At 53.3% G+C, this 23,471-nt stretch overlaps 1 protein-coding gene, 1 long non-coding RNA gene and 1 other non-coding gene across 3 annotated transcripts; 1 reads left to right on the forward strand and 2 right to left on the reverse strand.

Moving 5' to 3' along the window:
- Positions 1 to 2,241: 2,241 nt before the first annotated feature.
- On the reverse strand, positions 2,242 to 2,379 carry LOC114810426. The gene has a single exon (XR_003758126.1). It is a non-coding gene; the product is annotated as a small nucleolar RNA SNORA7 (small nucleolar RNA).
- Positions 2,380 to 5,885: 3,506 nt separating this feature from the next.
- On the reverse strand, positions 5,886 to 19,114 carry LOC120638292. The gene is made up of 3 exons (XR_005659879.1): positions 19,049 to 19,114; positions 12,662 to 12,755; positions 5,886 to 5,931 (listed from the first exon to the last, which is right to left on the reverse strand). It is a non-coding gene; the product is annotated as an uncharacterized LOC120638292 (long non-coding RNA).
- Positions 19,115 to 19,418: 304 nt separating this feature from the next.
- ZNF503 (zinc finger protein 503) lies at positions 19,419 to 22,555 on the forward strand. Its single transcript, XM_029061267.2, has 2 exons — positions 19,419 to 19,872; positions 20,726 to 22,555. Exons 1-2 carry the CDS (start codon positions 19,543 to 19,545, stop codon positions 22,397 to 22,399), a joined length of 2,004 nt encoding a protein of 667 aa, XP_028917100.1. The 5' UTR covers positions 19,419 to 19,542; the 3' UTR covers positions 22,400 to 22,555.
- Positions 22,556 to 23,471: the final 916 nt, after the last annotated feature.

A 23,471-nucleotide genomic window follows, 5' to 3' on the forward strand; every position in this document is an offset into this window, starting at 1 on the left:
TTTTACGAGATGTTCTTCCCCTCGACTCTATTTATTGCCATTGTTCTTGTCTGTCCGTCTCCCCCGATTAGACTGTAAGCCTGTCAAACGGCAGGGACTGTCTCTATCTGTTGCCAACTTATTCATTCCAAGCGCTTAGTACAGTGCTCTGCACATAGTAAGCGTTCAATGAATACTATTGAATGAATGAAGGGATGAATGAGAGAGAGGCTCGCTTAACTCCAGACGCCCACTACACTTCCTGAAATGCTTGAAGATTGATCCTATGAACTCAGCCAGGCTAACTTCATACAGGGAAATGGATTTTTGAATGATGACTTTTTAAAATATGCGTTTTTGTGATTATTCGTAAAAAATATTCATGTCTGTATTTCTTGCTAGATTTTAAGTTCCTTGTAGAGAAGGAATGTGTCACTTTTTTCTGCTGTATTTTCCCAAACATAGTACAATCAATCAATAAATGGTATTCACTGAGTGCTTACTGTGTGCAAGAGCACTGTATTAAGTGCCGAGAGACTACAGTATAACAGAGTTTGCAGACACATTCCCTGTCCATAAGGAGCTTACAGTTTAGTGGGGGAGACAGATGTAAATATACATTATAGATATGTACATAAATGTTGTAGGCTTGAAGATGGGTTGAATACCAAATACTTAAAGGGGACAGATCCAAGTGCATAGGCAGTGCAGAAGGGAGGAGTTGGGGAAATGAGAAATGAGTCAAGGGGAGGCCTCTTTGAGGGGATGTGATTTTAGTAAGGCTTTGAGGGTGGGATATGTTGTTTAAGAAGTGAGAGGGAGTTCCAGGCCAGAGGGAAGACATGGCAAGGGATTGGTGGTGTTATGGAAAAAATAAAGGTACAGTGAGTAGGTTGGTGTTACAAAAACCAAGTGTGTGGGCAGCGTTGTGGTAAGAAATCAGTGAGGTAAAATAATAATAATGTTGGTATTTGTTAAGCACTTACTACGTGCAGAGCACTGTTCTAAGCACTGGGGTAGATGCAGGGTAATCAGGTTGTCCCACGTGAGGCTCACATTTAATCCCCATTTTACAGATGAGGTAACTGAGGCACAGAGAAGTGAAGTGACTTGCCCACAGTCACACAGCTGACAAGTGGCAGAGCTAGGAGAGCTGATTGAGTGACTTAAAACTGATAGAAGTTTCTTTTTGATGTGGAAGTGGATGGGCAAGCACTGGAGGTTCTTGAGGACTGGGGACACATGGACTGTGTTTTTTTAGACAAATGATCCGAACAGCCAAGTGAAGTATGGACTGGAATGGGGAGAAACAGGAGGCAGGGATGTCAGCAGTCAAGGAGGGATCTGATACATGCTTGGGTGAGTGTAGTCGCAGTTTGAATGGAGAGGAAAGGGTGACTGTCAGTAATATTGTGAAGTCAGAACTGACAGGACATTGCAGCTAGTGGGTGCTCAATAAATAAAATGATTACTATTATTCCTTAGGGCAAAGAAAAGCTCCTGTGCCTGTTCTTGGTATTTGAATGCCAATTCATTGGGGATTTTCCACTTTCCAGTTCCATTCATTTATTGATTCAATCATCCAATCATACTCATTGAGTGCTTACTGTGTGTACAGCACCATACTAAGTGCTTGGGAAAGTATAATACAACAATAACCAGACAAATTCCCTGCCCACAGTGAGCTGTGCCCCCTATTGCACTGCCATCCTAGGTAATTCCCAGGGTTAAAGCTGGCTGAGGACAGGGTGAAGAGAGGAACTCAGGGCTGCCAGTTCTCCTGGCGACAGCTGTCCTTCAGACAGACTCTGGGACCAGCCAGGAGGTCTGTTCTAAGGCACAAGGTTGCTGCCAGGAAAAAACAAAATACTTTGTCGGTACAACCTCAACAGGAAGCATTTGGCTGATCCATATGAACTGCAAAAGGCATGGTCATTACAAATCCCTCATTTATTCCATTAAAAATGAAGCTGAAAATGGTCCTTCCATGAAGAACATTTGACTTGAGAATTTTATTTCTTTGCAAAAGGACATTTGTCTTGTCTTATGCTGTCGAGTCATCTCCAACCCATAGCGACACCATGGACACATCTCCCCCAAAAAGCCCCACCTCCATCTGCAGTCGTTCTGGTAGTATATCCATAGAGCCTCCTCGGTAAAAATACAGAAGTGGCTTACGACTGCCTCCTTCCACACAGTCAACTTAAGTGTCTGCCCTCGACTCTCTCCCATGGTACTGTTACCCAGCACGGGTGAGTTTCGACTTGTAGCAGATGGCCTTCCACGAGCTAGCCACTGCCCAAGCTAGGAATGGAATGGGTATGCCTCTGCTCGATTCTCCCTCCCAAAGTCGAGACTGGTAGAGTACTAGAAACTCTCAAGGTGCAACCCTGAGAGGGGAAAAGGACATTTATTTCACTCCAATCAGTCTGGGCCTCTGTGTCAAATACTGTGTCTCCTTGCCTCTCCCAGAGCTAGTTGGAAGAAGTGAGTCATATAATGAACTGATCTACACAATACAACAAAATCTGCTTTCTGGGGTCACAAGGACAAGGTAGGGGGTGTGTGTATGTGTTAATTTGAAGAGGGAAAGTTATTAATTTTTGTCATTTCCACCTTTCAAGCTTCTTATAGTGTTTGAGATGCAGGAGATAAAAGAATCCCAATCTTCACTCCCTCCTGCATTTTAAACTCATGACTAATATATGTCAGAAGGAGTTGAGTCATTCTCCACTGCTGCTGGGCTGCAGCAATCCCAATTCTCCCCTAATCTGAGCAGGAGGGTTTCCTCTCCTCCACTTCCCTCGGTCCCCAGTCCACGTATAAGGAGGCAGGTGCAATGGGCTTCTTCTCTACCAAGGACTTTCTTATGGGAAAAAGAGTGGGGAGAGAAAGAGGCAAATCTGCCCTAAAGTGTGGTAATGTATGTCCGACCCTCCTGACCTGCATAACACTCACCAGACCTACCTTCTTCCCCATTTTCCACCCCCACTACCCTGCTCCAGGCCCCAGTAGGGAAAGCTCCTGGCTCCAAGTAGCAGGACAGAATCAATAATCAGATTACATACGATTGAATGAATGAATGTATGAATCTCAAGCAATCAATCCATCACCTGTATTTATTGAGGGTTTACTGAGAATAGATCACTGCACTAAGCTCTTGGGAGAGTACAATACAGTATCAATCAATCAATTCGATCAATAGTATTTATTGGGTGCTTACTATGCGCAGAGCACTGTACTAAACACTTGGGAGAGTACAATATAACAGAGTTGGTAGACTTACAGTCCAGAGAGGGAAACATTAATATAAATAAATACATTACTTATATGAACATAAATGCTGTGGGGCTGAAGGTGGGGAGAATAAAGTGTACAAATCCAAGTACAAGGAAAATGCAGAAGGCTGAGTGAGTAGAGGAAATTAGGGCTTAGTGAGGAAGCCCTCTTGGAGGAGATGTGATTTTAATAAAACTTTGAAAATAAGGGAAGTGGTGATCTGCCAGATATGAAGGAGGGAGTTCCAGGCTAGAGGCAGGACGTGGGTGAGGAGTCAGTGGCAAGAGAGACTAGATCAAGGTACAGAGAGAAGGTTGGCATTGGAGGAGTGAGGTGAGAGTGGTGGGTTGTTGAAGGAAATCAGAGAGGTAAGATAGGGGGTAAAGTGATCAAATGCTTTAAAGTCGATGGCAAGGAGTTTCTATCTGAGAGTTGGTAGACACAACCCCTACCCAAAAGGATCTCCTCCCCAACCAGTCGTGCCTGTCTGTTGACAGTCGGTTCCAACTGGCATCAATGATATAAATCACCTCCAAACCTCAGTAGGAAACCAAATCAACAAAAGTGAATCAGTGATTGGTGCTTCTGCAACTGCATTCAGCTGGGATTCTTCGGCCACTTTCTTTGGAATTCGGTCATAGAACCTGCACACAGTGGCACAGCAGCCCTCTCTCCCTAATGCCATTTGTGGGATTCGTAAGCAAAGAAAAATGTAAAGGCCCAGAATTTTATCATTTCTTGGTTTGACGAGATATTGTTAGCAAACCCAGAGAAGTGACCACCAGTTCACTCTCCCAAACCGGGCTCTGCGACACCCTATAGCACTGGACTGGAGAAGCTTGGCCACCCTATCAAGGCCAGAACCCTGGACCAAGTGGAGTTGGGAGCAGTTCCAAGAACTTGAGTGGTTGGGAAATGACATGTGATGGAGACAGCTTTGAGGGTGAGAATTTGAGAAGCAGTGTGGCCTTATGGATAGAACACAGGCCTAGGAGTCAGAAGGATCAGAGTTCTAGTCCTGTTTCCAACACTTGTGTGACCTTGAGCAAGCCACTTAACTTCTCTGTGCCTCAGTTACCTCATTTGAACCTCATCTGTGAGCCCCACTTGGGATAGGAACTTTTTCCAACCTGATTACCTTGTCTCTACCTCAGAGTTTAGAACAGTGCCTGGCACACAGTAAGCACTTAACAAACACCATTAAAAAATTAGCAGGGAAGGAAGCCCTGTACTTGGGGAATTCATTACCTTTTTAATTCATCTTTATCCTCACCTGCTTTAACTCTGCCTTCTCTACTGGATAATATTATTTCTCCAGTCTCACTGACTCCCACGCCCATTGCCCTCACCAGTCGTTTCAGATGTCCAGTTCCCTCCTCAAATCCCCTTTCCCCTTCCCTCCCCCATCTCTTGCCCCTCATGACCAGGTCACATACTTTATTAATAAAATTGAAACCATCAGGCTTGATCTCCCTAAAAGATCTGCTGCTCCTCTCCAGTCCCTCCCTCCTCCTGCTCCTTCTTCAACTCTCCTATCTTTCCCAGCAGTATCTCAAGAGGAGATCTCTCACCTCTTCTCAAAATCTGCCCCTCCACTTGCACCACTGACCCTTTGCCTTGATATCTAATCAAAACGTCCCCTCCTTTCTTTCCTTCCTGCCATACCACCTTTAACAGTTCACTCTCCAGTGACTTCTTCCCCACGGCTTCCAAACATGCTCATTTCTCCCTATCTTAAAAAAACCTTCCCTTGATTCCATGACTCTCTCTAGTTATTACCCTATCTCCCTCCTACCATTCCTCTCCAAACTCCTTGAGCAAGTTGTCTACACCTTCTGCCTCCACTTCATCTCCTCCAATTCTCTCCTTGACCCCCACAATCTGGCTTCCACTCCTTCATTCCATTGAAACTGCCCTAGTCAACCTTTTAACTGCCTTGGACAATATGAACCACCCCTTTCTCCTAGAAACATTATCTAACCTTGGCTTCACTGATACTGTCCTCTCCCCGTTTCCCTCTTATCTCTCTGGCTGTTCATTCTCAGTCTCTCCTCTGTTTTCCATTCCCCCAACAATGGGAGTTCCTCAAGGGTCAGGTCTGGGTCCTCTTTTATCCTTCATCTACACCCACTCCCTTGGAGAACTCATTCATTCCCATGGCTTCAACTACCATCTCCATGCAGATAATTCCCAAATCTCTCTCTCCAGGTCTGACCTTTTTCCTTCTCTGTAGTTTCACATTTCCCCTTGTCTTCAGAATATCTCTACTTGGATATCCCACTGGCACCTCAAATTTAACATGCCCAAAACAGAACTCCTCATCTTCCCACCCAAAACCTGTCCTCCCTCTGACTTTCCTGTCACTGTATTACAGCATCATCATTCTCTCTGTCTCACAAGTCAGTAAAGTTGGCATATCCTTGACTCATCTCTCTCATTCAACCCACATATTCAATCTGTCACCCAAATCCTGTCCATTCAACCTTCACAACATTGCTAAACTCTGCCCTTTTTTCTTCATTCAAACTGCTACCATGCTTCTCCAAGCACTAATCCTATTCCGCCTTGACTGCTGCATCAGTCTCCTTGCTTACCTCCCATCCTCCTGTTTCTTCTCATTCCAGTCCATCCTCCACCGCTTCTCAAGAACCTCCAGTGATTGCCCATCCACCTCTGCAACAAACAGAAACTCCTTACCATTAGCTTTAAAGCATTTAATCACTTTGGCCCCTCCTATTTTATCTGGCTGATTTCCTACTACAAAGCAGCAATCTCATTTCCATCCTCTAACACCAACTACTCCCTATACCTTGGTCTATCTCTCTAATCCCTCTTCCACGTCTTGCCTCTGCCCTGAAACTCCTTCCTCCTTCACATCTGACCACCATTCTCCCCACTTTCAAAGTCTTATTAAAATTACATTTCCTCCAAGAAGGCTTCCCCAACTCCCTCCCCCTTCTACATCACCCTTGGACTCAGGTTGTTCCCCTTATTCACCCCACCTTCAACCTCACAGCATGTACGTACACATCTGCAATGTATTTTAATGCCTGTCTCCCCCGCTAGTCTGTAAACTCCTTGTGGGCAGTGACCATGCCTACCAATTCTGTTATATTGTACTCTCCTAAGTGCTTAGTACAGTACTCTGGACAAAATAAGCACTCAATAAATATGATTGATTGGCTGTAGGAAGGAAAGAAGGCAGAGAGAGATGAATGGAGGGAAGAAAAGGGGGAGAAAAGAAGAGGGGGGGAGAGAGAGAGAAGAGAAAGAGAAAGAGAGAGGAGAGACAGCGAGACTGTGAGGAATGTAGTGGGAAGGGGGAGGATGAAGGGAGGAAGAGAGGAAGCAATTTTGCCCAAGAAGCTAATTAGGCCTGGGCAAATCCATTCTGATTTTGGAATGAGGGCATCCCTCCTTTAGACACAAGGGGGAACAGATGTTGAGGGTAGGCTCCAAAAGACTCTGAAGCTTAGATCCTTCTGCCCTGAGCCAGTGACACCTCTCCTCCATATCCCTCATTATACCTATTGCCAGTTAGTCCAAATGAGTATTCAATAGCAAGCATCAATAATGTCTGAATAATCCCAGTAGGTTAGGGGCAGTCCCACCTAAATTGTTGAAGACATTAACTCACTTACACAGGGTGTGGATTAACTCGTGTTAATTCATCCCCAGCCCCCCAGCCCTGTAGAGAATCTATAAGAATTGGGCCCTGGGAATAGCTTATTTCTAATATAATCAAATAAACAGATGCAATTAATGGGGAGCTGATTATTGAAAAACTATCTTTTAAGATAGTAGCAAGTGAAACAGAGAGGTGGGGAAAATAATAATATAATAATAATGATTACAGTCTAAGTACCAATTCAAGGCTAATAATCTAAGGGGTAAGGAGAGCAAGTATCTTATCCCCATTTCATAGATGAGGAAAGGAAACTGAGGCACAGATAGGTAATAATAATTATTACAGAAGAGAAAGAAGAGGAGCAACACAAATGAATACCTTTTGCTTCCTCATCATCCCCCAGTTCCTTTCCTCCTCCCTCTCTTTCTCCGCTCCCCTCTTCTTTCTTCCTGCTCCCTTCCCTCCCTCCCTCTTTTTTTCCCTGCCCCTTCTTTTCGTATCACCTCTCCTCGCCAACCCAACCACAATGTCCTGCACCCTGAACACTCCTCCCTCAAGTTCACTCCCATGCTCAAATTGAAAAGGGGTCCCCCCTGCTTCTTTCGCAAAGCTCACCCAAAAGTTGAGAGTTTTTGGTCCTTTCTGAGAGCAATAGGTCTGTTGATAATGAAAATTTAGGACTGCAGTTCAGAGTTCCCATCCCAAGGCCCGGGGAGCAAAGGTGTGTGGAGACAAATACGCAAGTATAGAAGGGAGTGGATGTGGCAGTGGTGGATGTGTGGTGGACATCAGTGCTTCTATCACCAGCCCTTCTTTTCCTCCTCCACTCTTCCCGGTTGTGAACTTTAACTGGGATTGGAGGGGAGGGAAGGCCTGTGAGCAGCCAGAGACGGAGCACATGATGGGCTGGGATGTAAGTTAACTTTTCTATCAGCCCACTCTCCTTTGCCCAGCTTGCTGTTCGACCAAAGCCATGTTAGGGGAAGACAAAGCAATAAAAAGGAGAAGTGGCATCAGAATGAAGGTCCTGTCACAGGAATACTGTCCTACTCAGGCTCACCAAGTGATGTGATGGCATGATGGTGTTATATTGACCATGTTCTGAACTGATAACGCTACTATAACCCCAACAGAAGCAGCATGGTTTAGTGGATAAAGCACGGACCTGGGCATCAGAAAGCCCTGGGTTCTAACCCCGGCTCTGCCATTTGTCTTCTGTGTGACACTGGGCAAGTCGCTTCACTTTTCTGAGCCTCAGTTACTCATCTGTAAAATGGGGATTAAGAGGGTGAGTCTGTGGCACAGGGACTGTGTCCAACCTGATTAACTTGTACTTATTCATTCATTCAATAGTATTTATTGAGCGCTTACTATGTGCAGAGCATTGTACTAAGCGCTTGGAATGTACAAATCAGTAACAGATAGAGACAGTCCCTGCCCTTTGACGGGCTTATGGTCTAATCGGGAGAGATGGACAGACAAGAACAATAGCAATAAATAGAATCCTACCGTAGCGCTTAGAACAGAGCTTGACACATGCACATTGTTCCTGGCATAGTGGATAGACCACAGGCCTGGGAGTCAGGGTCACGGGTTCTAATATCGGCTCTACCTCGGCAAGTCACTTAACTTCTCTGTGCCTCAGTTACAGAGAAGCAGTGTGGCTCAGTGGAAAGAGCAAGGGCTTGGGAGTCAGAGGTCATATGTTTTAATCCCGGCTCTGCCATTTGTCAGCTGTGTAACTTTGGGCAAGTCACTTAACTTCTCTGTGCCTCAGTTACCTCATCTGTAAAATGGGGATTAAGACTGTGAACCCCACGTGGACAACCTGATCCCCTTGTATCCCCCCCCAGTGCTTAGAACAGTGCATTCTATATAGTAAGCGCCTAATACCATCATTATTATTATCATTATTACATCATCTGTACAATAGGGATTGAAACTGTGAGCGTCACATGGGGCAGGGATTGTGCCTAACTTGATTTGCTTGTATCCACACCAGTCCTTAGTACAGTGCCTGTGACATCATAAGCACTTAATACCATTATTATTATTATAGTGAACACTTGACAGCTACTATAATAATTATTATTGTTGTTATTATTATTAACTCACTGGGGAGTCACACTCCCAGGGTCCCTCTATTAATAATAATAATTGTGGTAAGCCTCTAGGTCCTGTCCTGTCAAAGAGTCCCTTAGGACAAGAAGGGCCCTACTTAAAGGACCTGCCTGGAAGCAGAAGGAGACAACTTGGCCACTTACCAGCCCCAGAGTCTAGTAAGCACTTAAAAAGTACCATAATTCTTCTTCTTCTTATTATTATTATTATTTGGGTAGAGCAGTGGGGGACTCAGCAGCAGCTCCAAAAGACAGTGACCCGGACTGGGAGGCTGTCCATCAGGATTGGCATTTTCTGGCCTTGAGTTGACTGGCCAAAGGGCCCTTTCTATGCAGGTGGGGCCCTTCGGTAACTGGGGCAAAAACAGCACCCCCACCCATTTCTGCCCAGGGTGAGGCCAGAGACGATGAAGTGGCTCTGAACTCCTGGAATGAGGAATGAATCAATCGATCAATCTTGTCAGGCCAGTCAGTCGATCTTATTTATTGAGTACTTCCTACGTGCAGCGCACTGTACTCGGCGCTTGGGAGAGAAGAGTATAAGAGAGGTTGTAGCCCGCATTCTAGAGAAGCTGTGTGGTTTAGGTGAAAGAGCACAGGCTTGGGAGTCAGAGGTCGTGGGTTCTAATCTCGGATCCGCCACTTGTCAGCTGTGTGACTTTGGGCAGGTCACTTAACTTCTATGGGCCTCAGTTCCCTCATCTGTAAAATGGGAACTAAGACTGTGAGCCCCATGTAGGACAACCTGATTACCTTGTTAATCAGACTCTGGGGCTGGTAAGTGGCCAACTTGTCTCCTTCTGCTTCCAGGCAGGTTCTTCAGGTAGGGCCCTTCTTGTCCTGAGGGACTCCTTTGATAGGACAGAATCTAAAGTCTTACCACAATTATTATTATTATTAGAGGGACTCTGGGAGTGTGAGCCCAAGTGAGTTAATAATAATAACAATAATAATAACTATAGTAATTGTCAAGTATTTACTATAATAATAATAATAATGGTATTTGTTAACCTGATTACCCCAGCGCTTAGAACAGTGCTTGGCACATAGTAAGCGCTTAACAAATACCATCGTTATTATTATTAGAGGAAGGGATGCAATGTTTTGGAGAAGTCACCGGGGACCCCGGTCTGAGCTGAGGAGGGGCGGCAGGGACCCGGGAGGTGGGCGGCCCAAGTCGAGTCACCCTGCTTGGAGGTAAGGCGAGGCCTGGTCCCGGGGAAGGGGAGGTCCCGGCCCCGGCCGTCCCCAGCCTTAGGGGTCCCGGGGGTCCTGGGGGTTCGGGGTCCTGGGGGGTCGGGGGGTCCGGGGGTCCCATGAGGAGCTGGAGGGAGGCGAGGCCGGCCAGGCCCAGGCGGCAGGAGGAGAGGGAGGGAGGGAGGGCCGGGAGGGAGGGGAGAGGCGGGCCGGGGCCGCGTCACGGGGCATCCCCCTCCCCTAGCGGAAGTGTCGCCGGCTCGGTGGTACCCACCCTCCCATCCCATCCCCCCTGCGACCCTGCCTCCTTCCCCTGACCCGCTTTCCCTGCTCCCCTCTCCCCTCCGCCTTCCTCGGACTTTCTCCCATCCACCTCCCCCGCTCTCGGCTCAGCCCGCCGAGCCCTGCCAGCCTGGAGCGGGTGGGGGGTAGGGGGGGTCTCCGGCTCCTCTTCGCCTCCCTCCCTCTCTCCTCCTCTCCCTCCATCCTCTCCCTCCCTCCATCCTCCCTCCATCCTCCCTCCCTGGGTTTGCGCGGCCGGCCCGGAGGAGCCGCCGGGGGAGATCGGCAGGTAATGTCCGCAGCCCCGATGCGGGGCTCTCTCGGCTGGTTGGAGCGGGGAGAGGGGGGTCCCGAGGAGGGAGGGAGAGAAGGAGGGACCCTCCGTACCTCCCGTATTCATTTACTTGCAAAAAGTAAATAGAGAGAGAGAGAGAAGGGGCGTCCCGGGAGGAAGGGAAGGGAAGGTGGATGGCGGGGCGCCTGGCCTTTCCCAGGGTTGCGGACCAGAGTGACCTCTGTGTGTGTGTAGATTGGGGGGGGGGTCCTCCTTTTCTCCCAGCCCCCTTGGGCTGGCAGCGAAGGAGTCGGGTTTGGATTTGTTTGAGCCAACAGCTGGTGGGGAGAGGGCAAAGGTTGGGGGTCTCCTCCCCCCACCCCCTACCCCGCCACGAAAGAGGGTCGGGGGCCCTGGAATCAGACCGCAGTGGGCTCGACGGAATCAAAATCAATAAAATTGTTTTTACCAGATTACAAGAAAGTGTTCCGTCGGGTCTTTTTTTTTTTCTTTTTACTTGTTTCTTTTGGTATCGCACCTTTCCCCTGGCCCGCTCAAACCGTCGAGGACCCCGCGCTGAGCTTTCCCTTCCCCGATTTGGGACTGGGGGGCGATGCCAACCGGGGAGATGGGGAGGAGGCGAGAGGGGCGGGGGGTCGTGAGGATAAACCCCTGCTGAACTTCCCCTTCGGCTTCTTCCCGGGTCCCGCGTCTCCGAGCGCAGGGATTAGGGAGTTAGGCCGCTCTCGGGGACTTCAGCTATGTTGGGCTTCTAACCCTCCCCGCCCCCCTTCCTCCCCCTCGTCGTTCAATTTAGGAAATGAATCCCCTTCAACCGTCCCCTTCGGCCCCCCGCTCCTCCTCCTCTCTCCCCCCACCTCCCCTCCCCCCCCGTCTCTCCGGCACTTTAAATAATGATATTTGCATGCAGGGAGCGATTCATAAATATGTCAGGGAGGGTGAAATATAGGCAGCATTTCAAACTTTCTATTTAAAAAACATGAATTATGGCCGCGGAAAATGTGTTCCCATTTAAGGGCGATACGAAGTATTTGGTGTCTCGTCCCCGGGCCCATCCATCACGCAGACAATAAAGAGAGTTTTTCGCCCTGACATGCGGGATTTATGGGCGCCCTTCTCCGCCCTCATCACTCAGCCGCCGTGGCCGCCCCCTCTGACAGGCGCCGCGGAGAAGACAGGGCCGACCCCCCACCCCCGGCCGACCCCCGCACCCCTCACCCGCCCCCGCACCTCCCGCATGCCCGAGCACGAAGGCCGGCGAGGCGGGCACCCCGCGACCATCCCGTCCGGAGCCAGCATCCGCTCGCACGTTTCTCTTCCTCTCTCCCCTCCTTTCCTCCCCCTTTTTCCATCTGACCGCCCCCTCTCCCCCTCCCCAACCCCCTTGCCAGGACGATGCCCCCGGTCCCGTTCGGCCTGGGCACGGGAGGACCGGCCACTGAGCGGCCTGCCCTGGGGAGGGCAGAAATGCCAGGCGCCTTTTCGGTGGCCATCACCCCGGCTTTCTGCCCTGCTCCCTGGGGCCGAGGTGGGGAAGGGGCCAGGCCGGAGGTCCCAAGGATCATGAAGACAGCTGGCTCCTTTTCGCTTTCTTTTTCCCAAATCGAGACTTTTTCTGACACTCCCCGGAGAACTGCCAACTGGCCAAACTGCTGCAGCTGACCTGGGGTAGCGGCGACGACCTGACCCCGGGTTTGGCCCTCAGGAGCCGGCCGAGGAGGGGGAGCGGAGGGGGCGCCCCATTCTCAACTGCAGATTGTTGAGTTGAAAAGTTCCCCGCTCGCAGAGGCCGGACGAGTTTCCCCAACTCCGGCTGTTCCAGCGGGACGGGGGTCGGGGAGGGGGTCTCCGAGGCTCACAACCTCCCCCCCGCATTCACACCTTCACATCGGAGCTCGTCGGGGAGAGAACACTCGTCGCTCCGATTCTTTCTGCGGCTCCAAAAGTCTCCTCTTCCCAGTCCTCGAGAAAATTCCTTAAAAAAAGCCAAATCCCCGGAATAAATATAGAATGGTAAAATATCTTTTACAGGAAAGCCAGAGGAGGAAGGAGTGAAGACAAAAGAGGAGAGAGAAGCGCTCTCACTGTGATTTTGTCTCTAGTCGGCTGGGGCCGAGCTTCCTCCTCCCCGATCCTTCCCTTTCCCTAGGCGCCCCCCGCTTCCAGTCCCAACTCCGGTCCCGATCCCGATCCCGATCCCATCCCGCCGAGTCCCGCCCAGAGGAGACCCCCCGATCTCCACTCTGTCCATCCGGAAAAGCCGCCGGGGGAGCTCGGCTAGCGAGGACGGGGAGGAGGAGGAGAAGCAGGAGGATCAGTGGCTGGAAATCCCGAGTTTGGAGTTTTTAGTTTGGGGCTTTCTTCCCAAGGGCAGGGAAGGGAAAACCGCCGGGCGGGAAGAGATTCCAGTCCGAGATTCAGTGGCTATCCCGCCTCCCTCGAAGGGAAAGGGCAGAGAGCGATAAATACAAATAGCGGTTCTGCGACCCAACCGGAGCTGGGGGTAGTAAATATATATGTCCCCGTGCCCAGGGCTTCCGAGAGAGCGAGATAAATATACGTTAGATCCAGGCATTCAGATAAACCCAAGGTGCGCAACATCTAGATGGAGATTACAGAAATCCCGGGCTAGAGAGCAAGAGAGCTCTTTAAGTGCGAAAGGATAAGAGATTGGACACGGATGTCCATATAAATAACTAGATATAACATGTTATCTGGAGTTCGTCATATTCACGTATAGAATCAGTATATTAGATCTAGAGAGTCGCACAAGTGCAGAAGGTATAATATACCTCTATCAGATATTCGCATATACCTAGATATACTAGATTCAGTTATCCACGTCTACCTAGATAGAAAATAGACGTGTGCTCTGTATAACGCATACATTGAATAGACCTAGATATCTATATAAAACATCTAATGTATAAGACATCAAGATAGATATTTAAATAAGTGCAAAGCGATAATATTTCTGCAAAAAAGAAACCTTACAGAACGGCAAGATATAATAGATCCAACTATATTCAATAAATATAACGACAGAGGTAAAATATATCTTGCTATATAAATATCCTTAAAACGGCAGGGGTATCTCCAGCCACGTAGTTTTTTTTATTATTATTTTTATGAAATGTCCAAATAGATCCTCATCTGTCGGCTTAGGTAGGCTAGATCTAGCTACATAGTTACGGCATCTAATTAACCGCAAGGTGTGACATATTCACCCTATCGTATAGAAACAACAGAAATACCAGTGACTCGGAGAAGGATTTTTATAGAAGCCGGTGTATTCGGGGGGGTGGGGGGGGGGACCGGTGCAGCTGTAAAAAAGGGAGGTCGGCGGCTCCAGGGGGACGAAACAAGGTCCCGGGATGGGGGGCTCACCAGCCCCCGTCCCCCATTCTTCGGAGCCGCCGGAGGAAAAGAGACCGAGGGTCTCGGGGGCCGCCGAACCGGACTGCCGGCCCGCGAGCGACCGGGGTGGCTCTTGTTTGTTTTTATTTCTAGAGAAAGAGATCGCGCCCCGGAGGCGAAAGGCGTTGGAGAATTAGCGCTGCACGAAGCCCGAGCCCCGTCTCTCTCTCCGCAGGTTTCTCGAGTTTAAAGCTCCGCAGACTTTTTATTGCTTGTATTTTTAAAATGTTTAAGTGCCCTCCCCATCCCATTCCATAGGATCAGAAAGGAAGGAGTGCGCGACCCAGACGCCGTAGCGATACATCGGTGATATTGCTAATAGAATATCCTTATTGAAACAAGTCAATACATCACCCACAATCCACACACACAATTCCTCTCCCTCTCTCCTTCCTGATCTCCACCCGCTTTAAACTCCTGCCAGCGAAATGAACTTGAAACGGCATCTTCGTGAGCGCTTAGAAAATACAGCGAGTTCCTGAACTCCGACCTTCGTGGGAAGGAAAGAACCCGGGCCCTGAAAACAAATAAATTCAACATGTTTTACTTATCTAATCTTCCTTTTTCTCATAAACATATATTATATCTATATGTATATCATATACATTAAGGTGGGGGGGGGGGAGATAGAGAAGGAAAGGGAGAGAGAAAAGGAGGAGAGAGGGTGGTGGGATGAGAGAGGAAGAGGGAGAGTGCGAGCTAGTTGCGAATGATCCTAACGGGGAAGGGGGCTGGGGACAAGAGTCAGGGGACGAAGACATCAGTGAGGGAAGAGGCGAAGAGCGCCCAGGAAAGGCAGGTAGGCTGCTTTGGCTTCCTTTTCCGCTTTCTTTCCTCAAATGGAAAGATTGCAGGGTGTCCGCAGGCGTCTCCGTTTGCCAATTATAAAAGCAACAACAATAAAAAATAAGGGGGACGAAAAGCACCCACTCTTCACCGTCAGTCTCAACCGGCGTGGGGTGGGGGTGGGTTGGGGGTGGGAGGAAGGGAGGAGGAAGAAGGGGCGGGTCTACACCGGGCTCCTGGGGGAGTGGGGGTGGGTGGGGGGTGGGAATGGAGGTGGGGGGGAGGGGGGGAAGAAGGCGCCGGTCCGGGTTTTTGGGCGCTCTCGGCCAGGGTTTGCAGCTCGCCGAGCCTGACCTGTCAAGCGGATTATCTTAGAGGGAGATTAATAGAGGAGGCGGGCTGCAATAATAATCGTTTTGTTTGATGTGACAACTTTGATAGGCGTTGATTTACTTACAAACTGATAGGCTTTTAATTGAGCGCCTCCATCCAGCCCGAGATGAAAGGGAAACGGCACAGAAAGGCCGCCCGCCTGCCCTCCAGCCTCAATACTGATTAGCCATCTCGACAGTGAATAGTTCAAGGCATTTTCAAACTTTTCTCTCTTCTCTCTCTCTCTCAACCTCTCTTCCCGCCCACTTTTTTCAGAGAAAACAAATGATTTCCATTGTGTGCAAATAAAATCGGCTTGACATCTCTCCCAAAAGCTGGTAAAGGTAGAGGGGAGCGTGGCCTAATGCTGGGTAATTAGTCGCCCCCCCTCTTTCCTCCTCTCATCTCTTTCTCCCTCCCTTCTTTGACTTTTTTTTTTTGGAAGGGGGGGGGGCGGGTAACTGCAAGATGCACTTTTCTCCCAAACTTCATGGAAAGGTAGGGGGGCGAGGGACGAAGGGCAGTTCCTTCCCTCTCTGTCCTTATTTTTTTTAAAGAAAATGTTTACAGGGCCACAGGGTGGGATACGGATACAGAGAAATATATACACTCAGTCCAGAAAAACACAAATATACGTTCAAGCACACTCTGAATGCACGCACACACTCCGCTCTTTTACACCCCGCCGGAGAACAAGTTCGTGCCAGTAAGAAACCAAAGCAAGGGGACCGACTGCTTTCCTCTCCCTTTCAGGTTCTAGAGGAGATGGTGGCCGGCCGGGCGGCTGGATTCCGGCGGGCCCGGGGTGGGCCCCGTGAGAGTTTGGGCCAGGGTCCTGAGCTCCGGGGGCGTCGGGCAAGCAGCGGGACTTGCGGGGGAGTGGGGTCCTAAAATAGAACCGTCAATCATTTCTAGGTCCTTCTCGCTCTGTCCTCTGGCAGTATACGGGGTGGTCCCCCACCCTCGCCCCCGAACTGCTTTTTACACCACCGATCTGCCACTTCTCCTGCTTCGATAGTGCGGCGGGCCTCGCACCCCAGCTCTCCGGCTCCTTATTCCCGGAGGGGGTCCGTCTGTCTGTCCGTCCGTCCCCCGCACTCCCCTGACTGCTTCCCACAGCTGGCTCCTCCTCACTGCCATTAATCTCTCGGCCCCCGCGCTGGGCGGCCGGACAGAGACAGCGGGGACCCGAAGAGCCGCCCCTCCGCCCTGGGAGCCCAACAGCTGTTCCAGAGACGCCGAGCAAAAGCGGACACACACACACACACACACACCCGAAGTCACTCAGAGGCACACACATACACAAATATAGGGTCAAATATTCACCGAGAGAGACAGGCCCTCCCTCTCAACTCGCCCCCAAACTGCTTTGGAGTTGTGCTTCCCTTCGGCCAATGACAGATTCCAAGCCTGCCAATTTGGTTGGAAGGAGTTCAAGAGGGAGAAGAGAGAAAGTAAAAGTCAAAAGAAGGAAATTGGAAGGGAAAGGCTAAAACTCACTTTCGTTTGTGCGGTCTTTCTGGGCATCGGAGCTCCTGGAGGGCAAATCCCCCTACCCTCTGTAGCGCGCCCACCACAGTCCCGATAACTTGTCAATATTAATCATCTGAGATCTTCCCTTCTTGTCCTTCCCTCTAGCCCCTCTTCCCCAGCTTTATAGCTCCCATTTTTCAACCTAACAAGGAGAAGGAACGGGGGGGAGGGTGAGTCGGTGGAATGGAAGCAAGTTGAAAAACTCCGTGGAGGTAAGAGATGTGGGGTAAAAGTTCTCCCATTCTTCCTCAGTGTTTGGGGCGTTCGAGGTGACCTCGCAAACCTTCTCCACACTCCCCGAACTCCAAAGCCAAGAGATGCGTACCCGGAAACGTGAACGCACAAACCCCACTTTCCCAAAATATTCGGGGAGTGGGAAGAAAGTGTGTGAGTGTCTGTGTGTGTGTTTTGATGGGGCAAGGGGCAGAGATGCAGCAGCCTGGATGCCTCCTGTGCGCGCTCACACAGGGTTTCCCGAGAACAGTCCGCACTCTCCAAGCCAACCATTATTCTTCCCTGTCCTCGTCCGCGCTGCGGAGAGTGGCGGTCAGGGACACTTGCGGGTACACTGTGCGGGTGCGCAATCCCCCAAATTCTCGTGGGAGCAGAGGGAAGGGGAACGGCCAGCCCTGCCTCTCCTTGAGATAGGCCGTTTCCCACCCCGGGCCCCACGCTTTCCCCACGAATGATTTTTCAACAAGCGGAGAGTGGAGGCGGCCGGAGGCGCGACGGACCCCCCATCCTTCGACCTACAACAGATCTTCGGAAGGCAGAACAAGTGAAGGGAGGCCAGCCCCGGGGCTCCTCGGAATTGGAGCCAGGCCGGAGGCGGGCAGTCACTCTGGGGCGTTAAGACCGGGATGGTTGAGCCCCTGGGGCCGGGTGGCTACCCGGCCACCACGCCTTCCCTCAAGCCCTGCCGGCAGCCCGATTGCGCCCTCAAATCTCCCCGGGGAGGCCGGGGTCCCCCGCGCCCCTTTCCAGCACCCAACGAACTGGGACGAACTGCCGCGCCGGGGGAAAGTGGGGAAAAGGAAAAAAGAAAACAAAATAAGGAGGAGGCTGAAACCGGACGCTTCCTCAGGACAGTGCAAAATGTTGTCTATAACACCCCCAGGAACACACGCGTAGTTTACTCTCGCGATTGATTTTCTTGACCCCGCATCTCTTTCCTCCCCGTCTGCCCGCTTCTCTCTCTCTCTCTCTCTCCCTTGTAATCAGCAACAAAAGCTGACATAAATCACGGGCGGATTGACAAGGACTGACAAATAACTGATTGATTGCGGTCGGGGAACATTGACAATTGATGGAGGGGTGGAGATACCCAAAAAGAGGAGGGGGGTGCTAAGGGGAGGGGGAGAAAGAAGGAATAGAGAAAGGGGGGGAAGGATTGAGTGTGTAAAATGAGGACATGTGACTCTCACCTCCCCCTATCTGAGCTTTCGGGCTCATCACGTGCGCCGGGAGGGGAGGGGAGGGGAGGGGAGGGGAGCTGGGGCGGAGAGCTTGGGGCGCGTCGAGGGGAGAAGCCGCCGCCGCCGAGATGAGTTTGGGTTTCTCGGATGCCAAGCCTCTTCGAAAAGTGAAGCGGGCGGGCTGATTTCTTTCCCCCTGCAGCTCAGCCTCGTCCCGACGTCCCGGAGGGCGTGGGAATCGCGGCTGCGGTTCCGTGGGAGGGTTTCGAGTCTGGGGTCGCAGGCAGGAATGCGCCCGGTTCTCGGTGCCCTAAAAACGCTGTGGGGACCTCCTCGGGGACTGCACGATCCGTTCTCGAACATCCTGGAAAGTGTCCGTTGGCTGAGGGGGCTGGGGAGGGAACGGGGAGGAGGGGGCGCCATCCCTCTTGACCTTCACTGAGCTGCTCGTCCGCGGGCGAGCATCACCCCTTCCTCCGCCCCCGCCACGGACGGGTCCCCCCAGCCCCGGGCGATCCCCGTTTATGCCCCGCCGGGGTGGAGAGAGGGAGAAGAGGAGGGGAGGGAGGCGAAAAACGAGTCGGGCGGAGGACGGCAAACAGAATGAACGCCCGGCCCGTCCTCCGAGCGCAAAGAGGGGAGGGGAGGGGAGGGGGGAGCGGGAAGGAGGGAGCTGCCCATTAAAACCAGCGCGGAGAGTCCCGGCGGCGCGGGGCGCGTCACATCCCCTTGACCCTCCAATCACCTCGGGCTCCCATTTGATTGGAAGGCGGCAAAGGGCTTTAATCTCCCCCTCGATGCAGCTGCTTTTGAAGTGAGTTTCCTCGCCAGAGCCCCGGCCGGACGGGCAGCGGCTCACATCGCGGGGCGCACGGAGGAGAGGAGCGCGGCGCAGGGCGGCGCAGGACAGCGGCAGTCCGGGGGGGCGGGGGAGCGCCTCCACCCCAGCCGCAGCTGCCACAGCTCCTCCTCCTCCTCCTCCTCCTCCTCCTCCTCCTCCTCCTGCTCCTGCCTTTTCCCCGGCCACGGCTCAGGTCCGACCTCCCGCAGGATTATTCGCTTCTCCCCGGGGGCGCCGAGGAGGCGCACGGGGCGCTGGTGGCCGCCTCCGCCGCTGCTCCTCCTCTTCCTCCTCCAGCAGCAGCGGGAGGAGGAGCAGGTCCGCGGGCGAGCGCGCAGCCCCGAGCCCAACCCGCACCGGAGCCCTCCCCCCGCTGCTCCCATGCGTGCGGGAGGGTCATGAGCACAGCGCCCTCGCTTTCTACCCTGAGAAGCATTAAGCACAGCGGAGGAGGAGGAGGAGGAGGCGGAGGAGGCGGAGGAGGCGGAGGAGGCGGCGATCCCGCCTGGACCAGCGCGCTCTCTGGGAATATCTCCGGCCGCGGCCCCGGCTCGTCCCCGGCCGGCACCACCAAGCCTTTCCTCCACGCTGTACCGCCTTCGGATCCCTTGCGCCAGGCAAACCGCCTGCCCATCAAGGTGCTGAAGATGCTGACGGCACGGACGGGACACATACTGCACCCCGAATACCTGCAGCCCCTGCCCTCCACCCCCGTCAGCCCCATTGAGGTGAGGATGGTCCCCCGGCCCCGTCCCCCACCCCGAACCTCCGCCCCGTCTCCTGCCCCTCTCCCGCGCCGCCGGGATTCCGTGGAAGGGCGGCCGGGAAGATCTGGTTGCCCTGTGGGGCTTTTCCGAGAGGAGTAGGGTCCGAAATGACTCAGCCCCATAGGGGGTTGGGAGGGAGGACTGAGGTGGGGGCGACTGGAAATGGTGGGCGGGGGAAGAGCGAAGGACTTGGAAAGCAACTTCTTCCCTAATTCTACCCCCTTTCCCTCCTCCCCCACCCCATCCAAGTGTCTGTCTCTCGACGGCCCCGATTTGGGGCGCTGGGTGGCCTTGTGTGGGTGTCCTTGGCGCCCCCTCCCCCTGGTCCAAACAGTCCCTCCTTTCCCTCCCCACCCCCCCACCCCCCCAGTGGAGAAGTAGCGGCCGGGAGGGCGGACCGGGCTGTGTGGAGGAGAGGAGAGAGGCCGGGGGCTGGGGGGACACCGGTCCTGAAACCGCAAAACGGTGTCGAGTTTGGCAAACTCCGCCGAGTGCCGCAGCGAGGGTGTCGGAGAGAAGGGACGGCGGGTCGTGATTTTTCCTGGGGCCGGAGGGCGAGAAGGGAGAGGAGGAGGCGGTGCCTTCCCCCTGGACCGTCGCCCACGGCCCGGTCGGGGGAGGAGGCCCAAGGGGTGCGGCTCCTTCGTCCCCTTCCCGGGGAGGGACTCGATGGGGCGTGGATGTGACCCTCCGATCCTAAAGAATGTTTCCTCTCTCCTCCCCCCTTCTCCCCCTCCCTCTCTGTCTGTGTGTGTGTGTGTGTGTGTGTGTGTCCCCCGTCCCTCTCCCTTCCACCCTTTTGCGGCCTTCCCAGCTCGATGCGAAGAAGAGCCCGCTGGCCCTGCTGGCGCAGACCTGCTCCCAGATCGGGAAGCCGGACCCGTCGCCCTCCTCCAAGCTGTCCTCCGTCACCTCCAACGGGGGCGGCGGCGGCGGGGCCGGGGGAGAGAAGGAGGCCAAGTCGGGCCCGCTGAAGCTCAGCGACATCGGCGTCGAGGACAAGTCGAGCTTCAAGCCGTACTCGAAGCCCGGCGCGGAGAAGAAGGAGGCCGGCGGGGGAGGAGGAGGTGGAGGAGGAGGTGGAGGAGGAGGAGGAGGAGGAGGAGGAGGAGGAGGAGGAGGTGTCTCGTCGGAGAAGTCGGGATTCCGAGTCCCGAGCGCCACCTGCCAGCCGTTCACACCCAGGACAGGGAGCCCCGGCTCCGGCGGCGCCTCGGCCTGCTCCCCCGGCGGCCTCCTGCCCTCGGCCCTCGTCGGCCCCGACGGCAAAGACGACAAAAAGGAGGGGGACGGCGGCAAGGGGCCCGGGGCCCCGTCGGGGGAGGCGGGCCCCGCGGGGCTGGCCCACAGCCGGATTAGCTGCGGCGGGATTACCGTGGACGTCAACCAGCACCCCGACGGGGGCTCGGGCGCCAAGGCCCCGGGGTCGGACGGGGCGGGCGTCGGGACCGGCCCCGGCGCCCCGGCCTCGTCGTCGTCGTCGTCCTCGTCGTCGTCGTCGTCCTCGTCGTCGTCGTCGTCGTCCGTGCTGGGCTCGGGCCTGGTGGCGCCCGTGTCGCCCTACAAGCCGGGCCAGACGGTGTTCCCCCTCCCGCCGGCGGGCATGAGCTACCCGGGCAGCCTGGCCGGGGCCTACGCCGGCTACCCGCCCCAGTTCTTGCCGCCCGGGGTGGCCCTGGACCCCACGAAGCCCGGCGGCCTGGTGGGCTCCCTGGGCTGCGGCAAGCCGGCGGGGTCCAGCCCCCTGGCCGGGGCGTCCCCGCCGTCGGTGATGACGGCCAGCCTGTGCCGGGACCCCTACTGTCTCAGCTACCACTGTGCCAGCCACCTGGCCGGGGCGGCGGCGGCGGCCGCCGGTTCCTCCTGCGCCCACGACCCCAACGCCGCGGCCGCCGCCGCCGCGGCCGCCGCCGCCGCCCTCAAGTCCGGATACCCTCTGGTCTACCCGACCCACCCTCTGCACGGCGTCCACTCGTCGCTGGCCGCCTCCGGGCCGCCCTCCCTGACCGGCCACCCCCTCTACCCCTACGGCTTCATGCTCCCCAACGACCCGCTGCCCCACATCTGCAACTGGGTGTCGGCCAGCGGGCCCTGCGACAAGCGGTTCGCCACGTCCGAAGAGCTGCTGGGCCACTTGCGGACGCACACGGCCTTCCCCGGCACGGACAAGCTGCTGTCGGGCTACCCGGGCTCCTCGTCGCTGGCCAGCGCGGCCGCCGCCGCCGCCATGGCCTGCCACATGCACATCCCCACCTCGGGGGCTCCGGGCAGCCCCGGGACCCTGGCCCTCCGCTCCCCCCACCACGCCCTGGGACTCGGCGGCCGCTACCATCCTTACTCCAAGAGCCCCCTGCCCGCCCCCGGTGCCCCCGTGCCGGTGCCCGCCGCCGCCGCCGCCGCTGCCGCCGCCGCCGCCGGACCTTACTATTCCCCCTATGCCCTTTACGGACAGAGACTCACCACAGCCTCCGCCCTGGGCTACCAGTGAGGGCGGCCGCCACTGGCATCGGGACTGGCACCGGGACTGGCACTGGCACCGAGGGGACGGCCAGGACGCTGCGGGGCCAGGGGACACACACACACACACATAGACACGCCGGCCACCCAACCGCAGAGAGGCCCCCGGATCCCCCCACGACCAAGAGGAAAAAAAAAATTATATATAGAGAGAGAGATATATATATATATAGAGATAGATATATATATATATCCACCCAACCGCAGCGGCAGATAGACCACCGAGACCCCGGATTTCCCCCCCCCACCCCCACCCCAGGCTTTATAAAAGTTGAAATCTCGTTTGACTTTTTTTTTTATAGAAAAAGAAAAAGGAAAAAAAAATAATTGAGAAAAGTGTTCATCTGAGGACTGGATCCGTGGGCACTTGTATTTATTTATGTTAGCTCCAAGCGGACCCGTGAATCAAGAAGTGCATTATTTAGCTCGAGCTCCATAGGTTTAAACGAGGAGAAAATGAAAAACCCGAAGGGGGGGTGGGGGGAGGGGGGCGGGCGGAGGGCGGGGGGGGAGGGCGGAAAAAAGTGGACAAACAAACCCAGCCCTTGTAGAATATAAATAATAAGAATAATAAAAAACAACACACCATAAAGCTAGAGGTCTTCTCTTTAATGTTACTTTAAAATTGCTATGATTGTATTGTACGTTCTTATTTAATGTCTCATGGAAACGACAAATTTACATGCATGTTTGTTACTAAAACGAAAAAAGACAAAACAACTCGCAATTTGTCAACTCTGATTTCAAATTGCAATTATTTTTAAGGTATATACCATCGAGAGAGAATGGGTATTTTTTTGTATGTATTCTGGAAGAAAACAAAAAAAAAAAAGGAGAAAAACAATTCTATTCCAAAACCTCATTTGCCTTATTTTGTTCTTCGAAAGGAACACTTAACTATTTTTAATTTTTAAGTCCGCCAGCTGAGAAGGGGACAAGTAAGGTTTACGTCATGTACTAAAATAATAGACAATGTATCGCTTTAAAGATTAAAATTCCGTATATTTGATGTATTAAAATGTTTTATTTCTTATTATCTTTTG

The sequence above is a fragment of the Ornithorhynchus anatinus genome, chromosome 3 (assembly GCF_004115215.2).
Source record: "Ornithorhynchus anatinus isolate Pmale09 chromosome 3, mOrnAna1.pri.v4, whole genome shotgun sequence".
Classification (NCBI taxonomy): domain Eukaryota; kingdom Metazoa; phylum Chordata; class Mammalia; order Monotremata; family Ornithorhynchidae; genus Ornithorhynchus; species Ornithorhynchus anatinus.

Excerpts from the sequence above, each read along its gene's own strand:
- ZNF503 (XM_029061267.2), top strand. The coding sequence starts at position 19,543 with ATGAGCACAGCGCCCTCGCTTTCTACCCTGAGAAGCATTAAGCACAGC. Across the intron at positions 19,873-20,725 it reads CCCCCGTCAGCCCCATTGAG|CTCGATGCGAAGAAGAGCCC; the intron begins GTGAGGATGGTC and ends CGGCCTTCCCAG.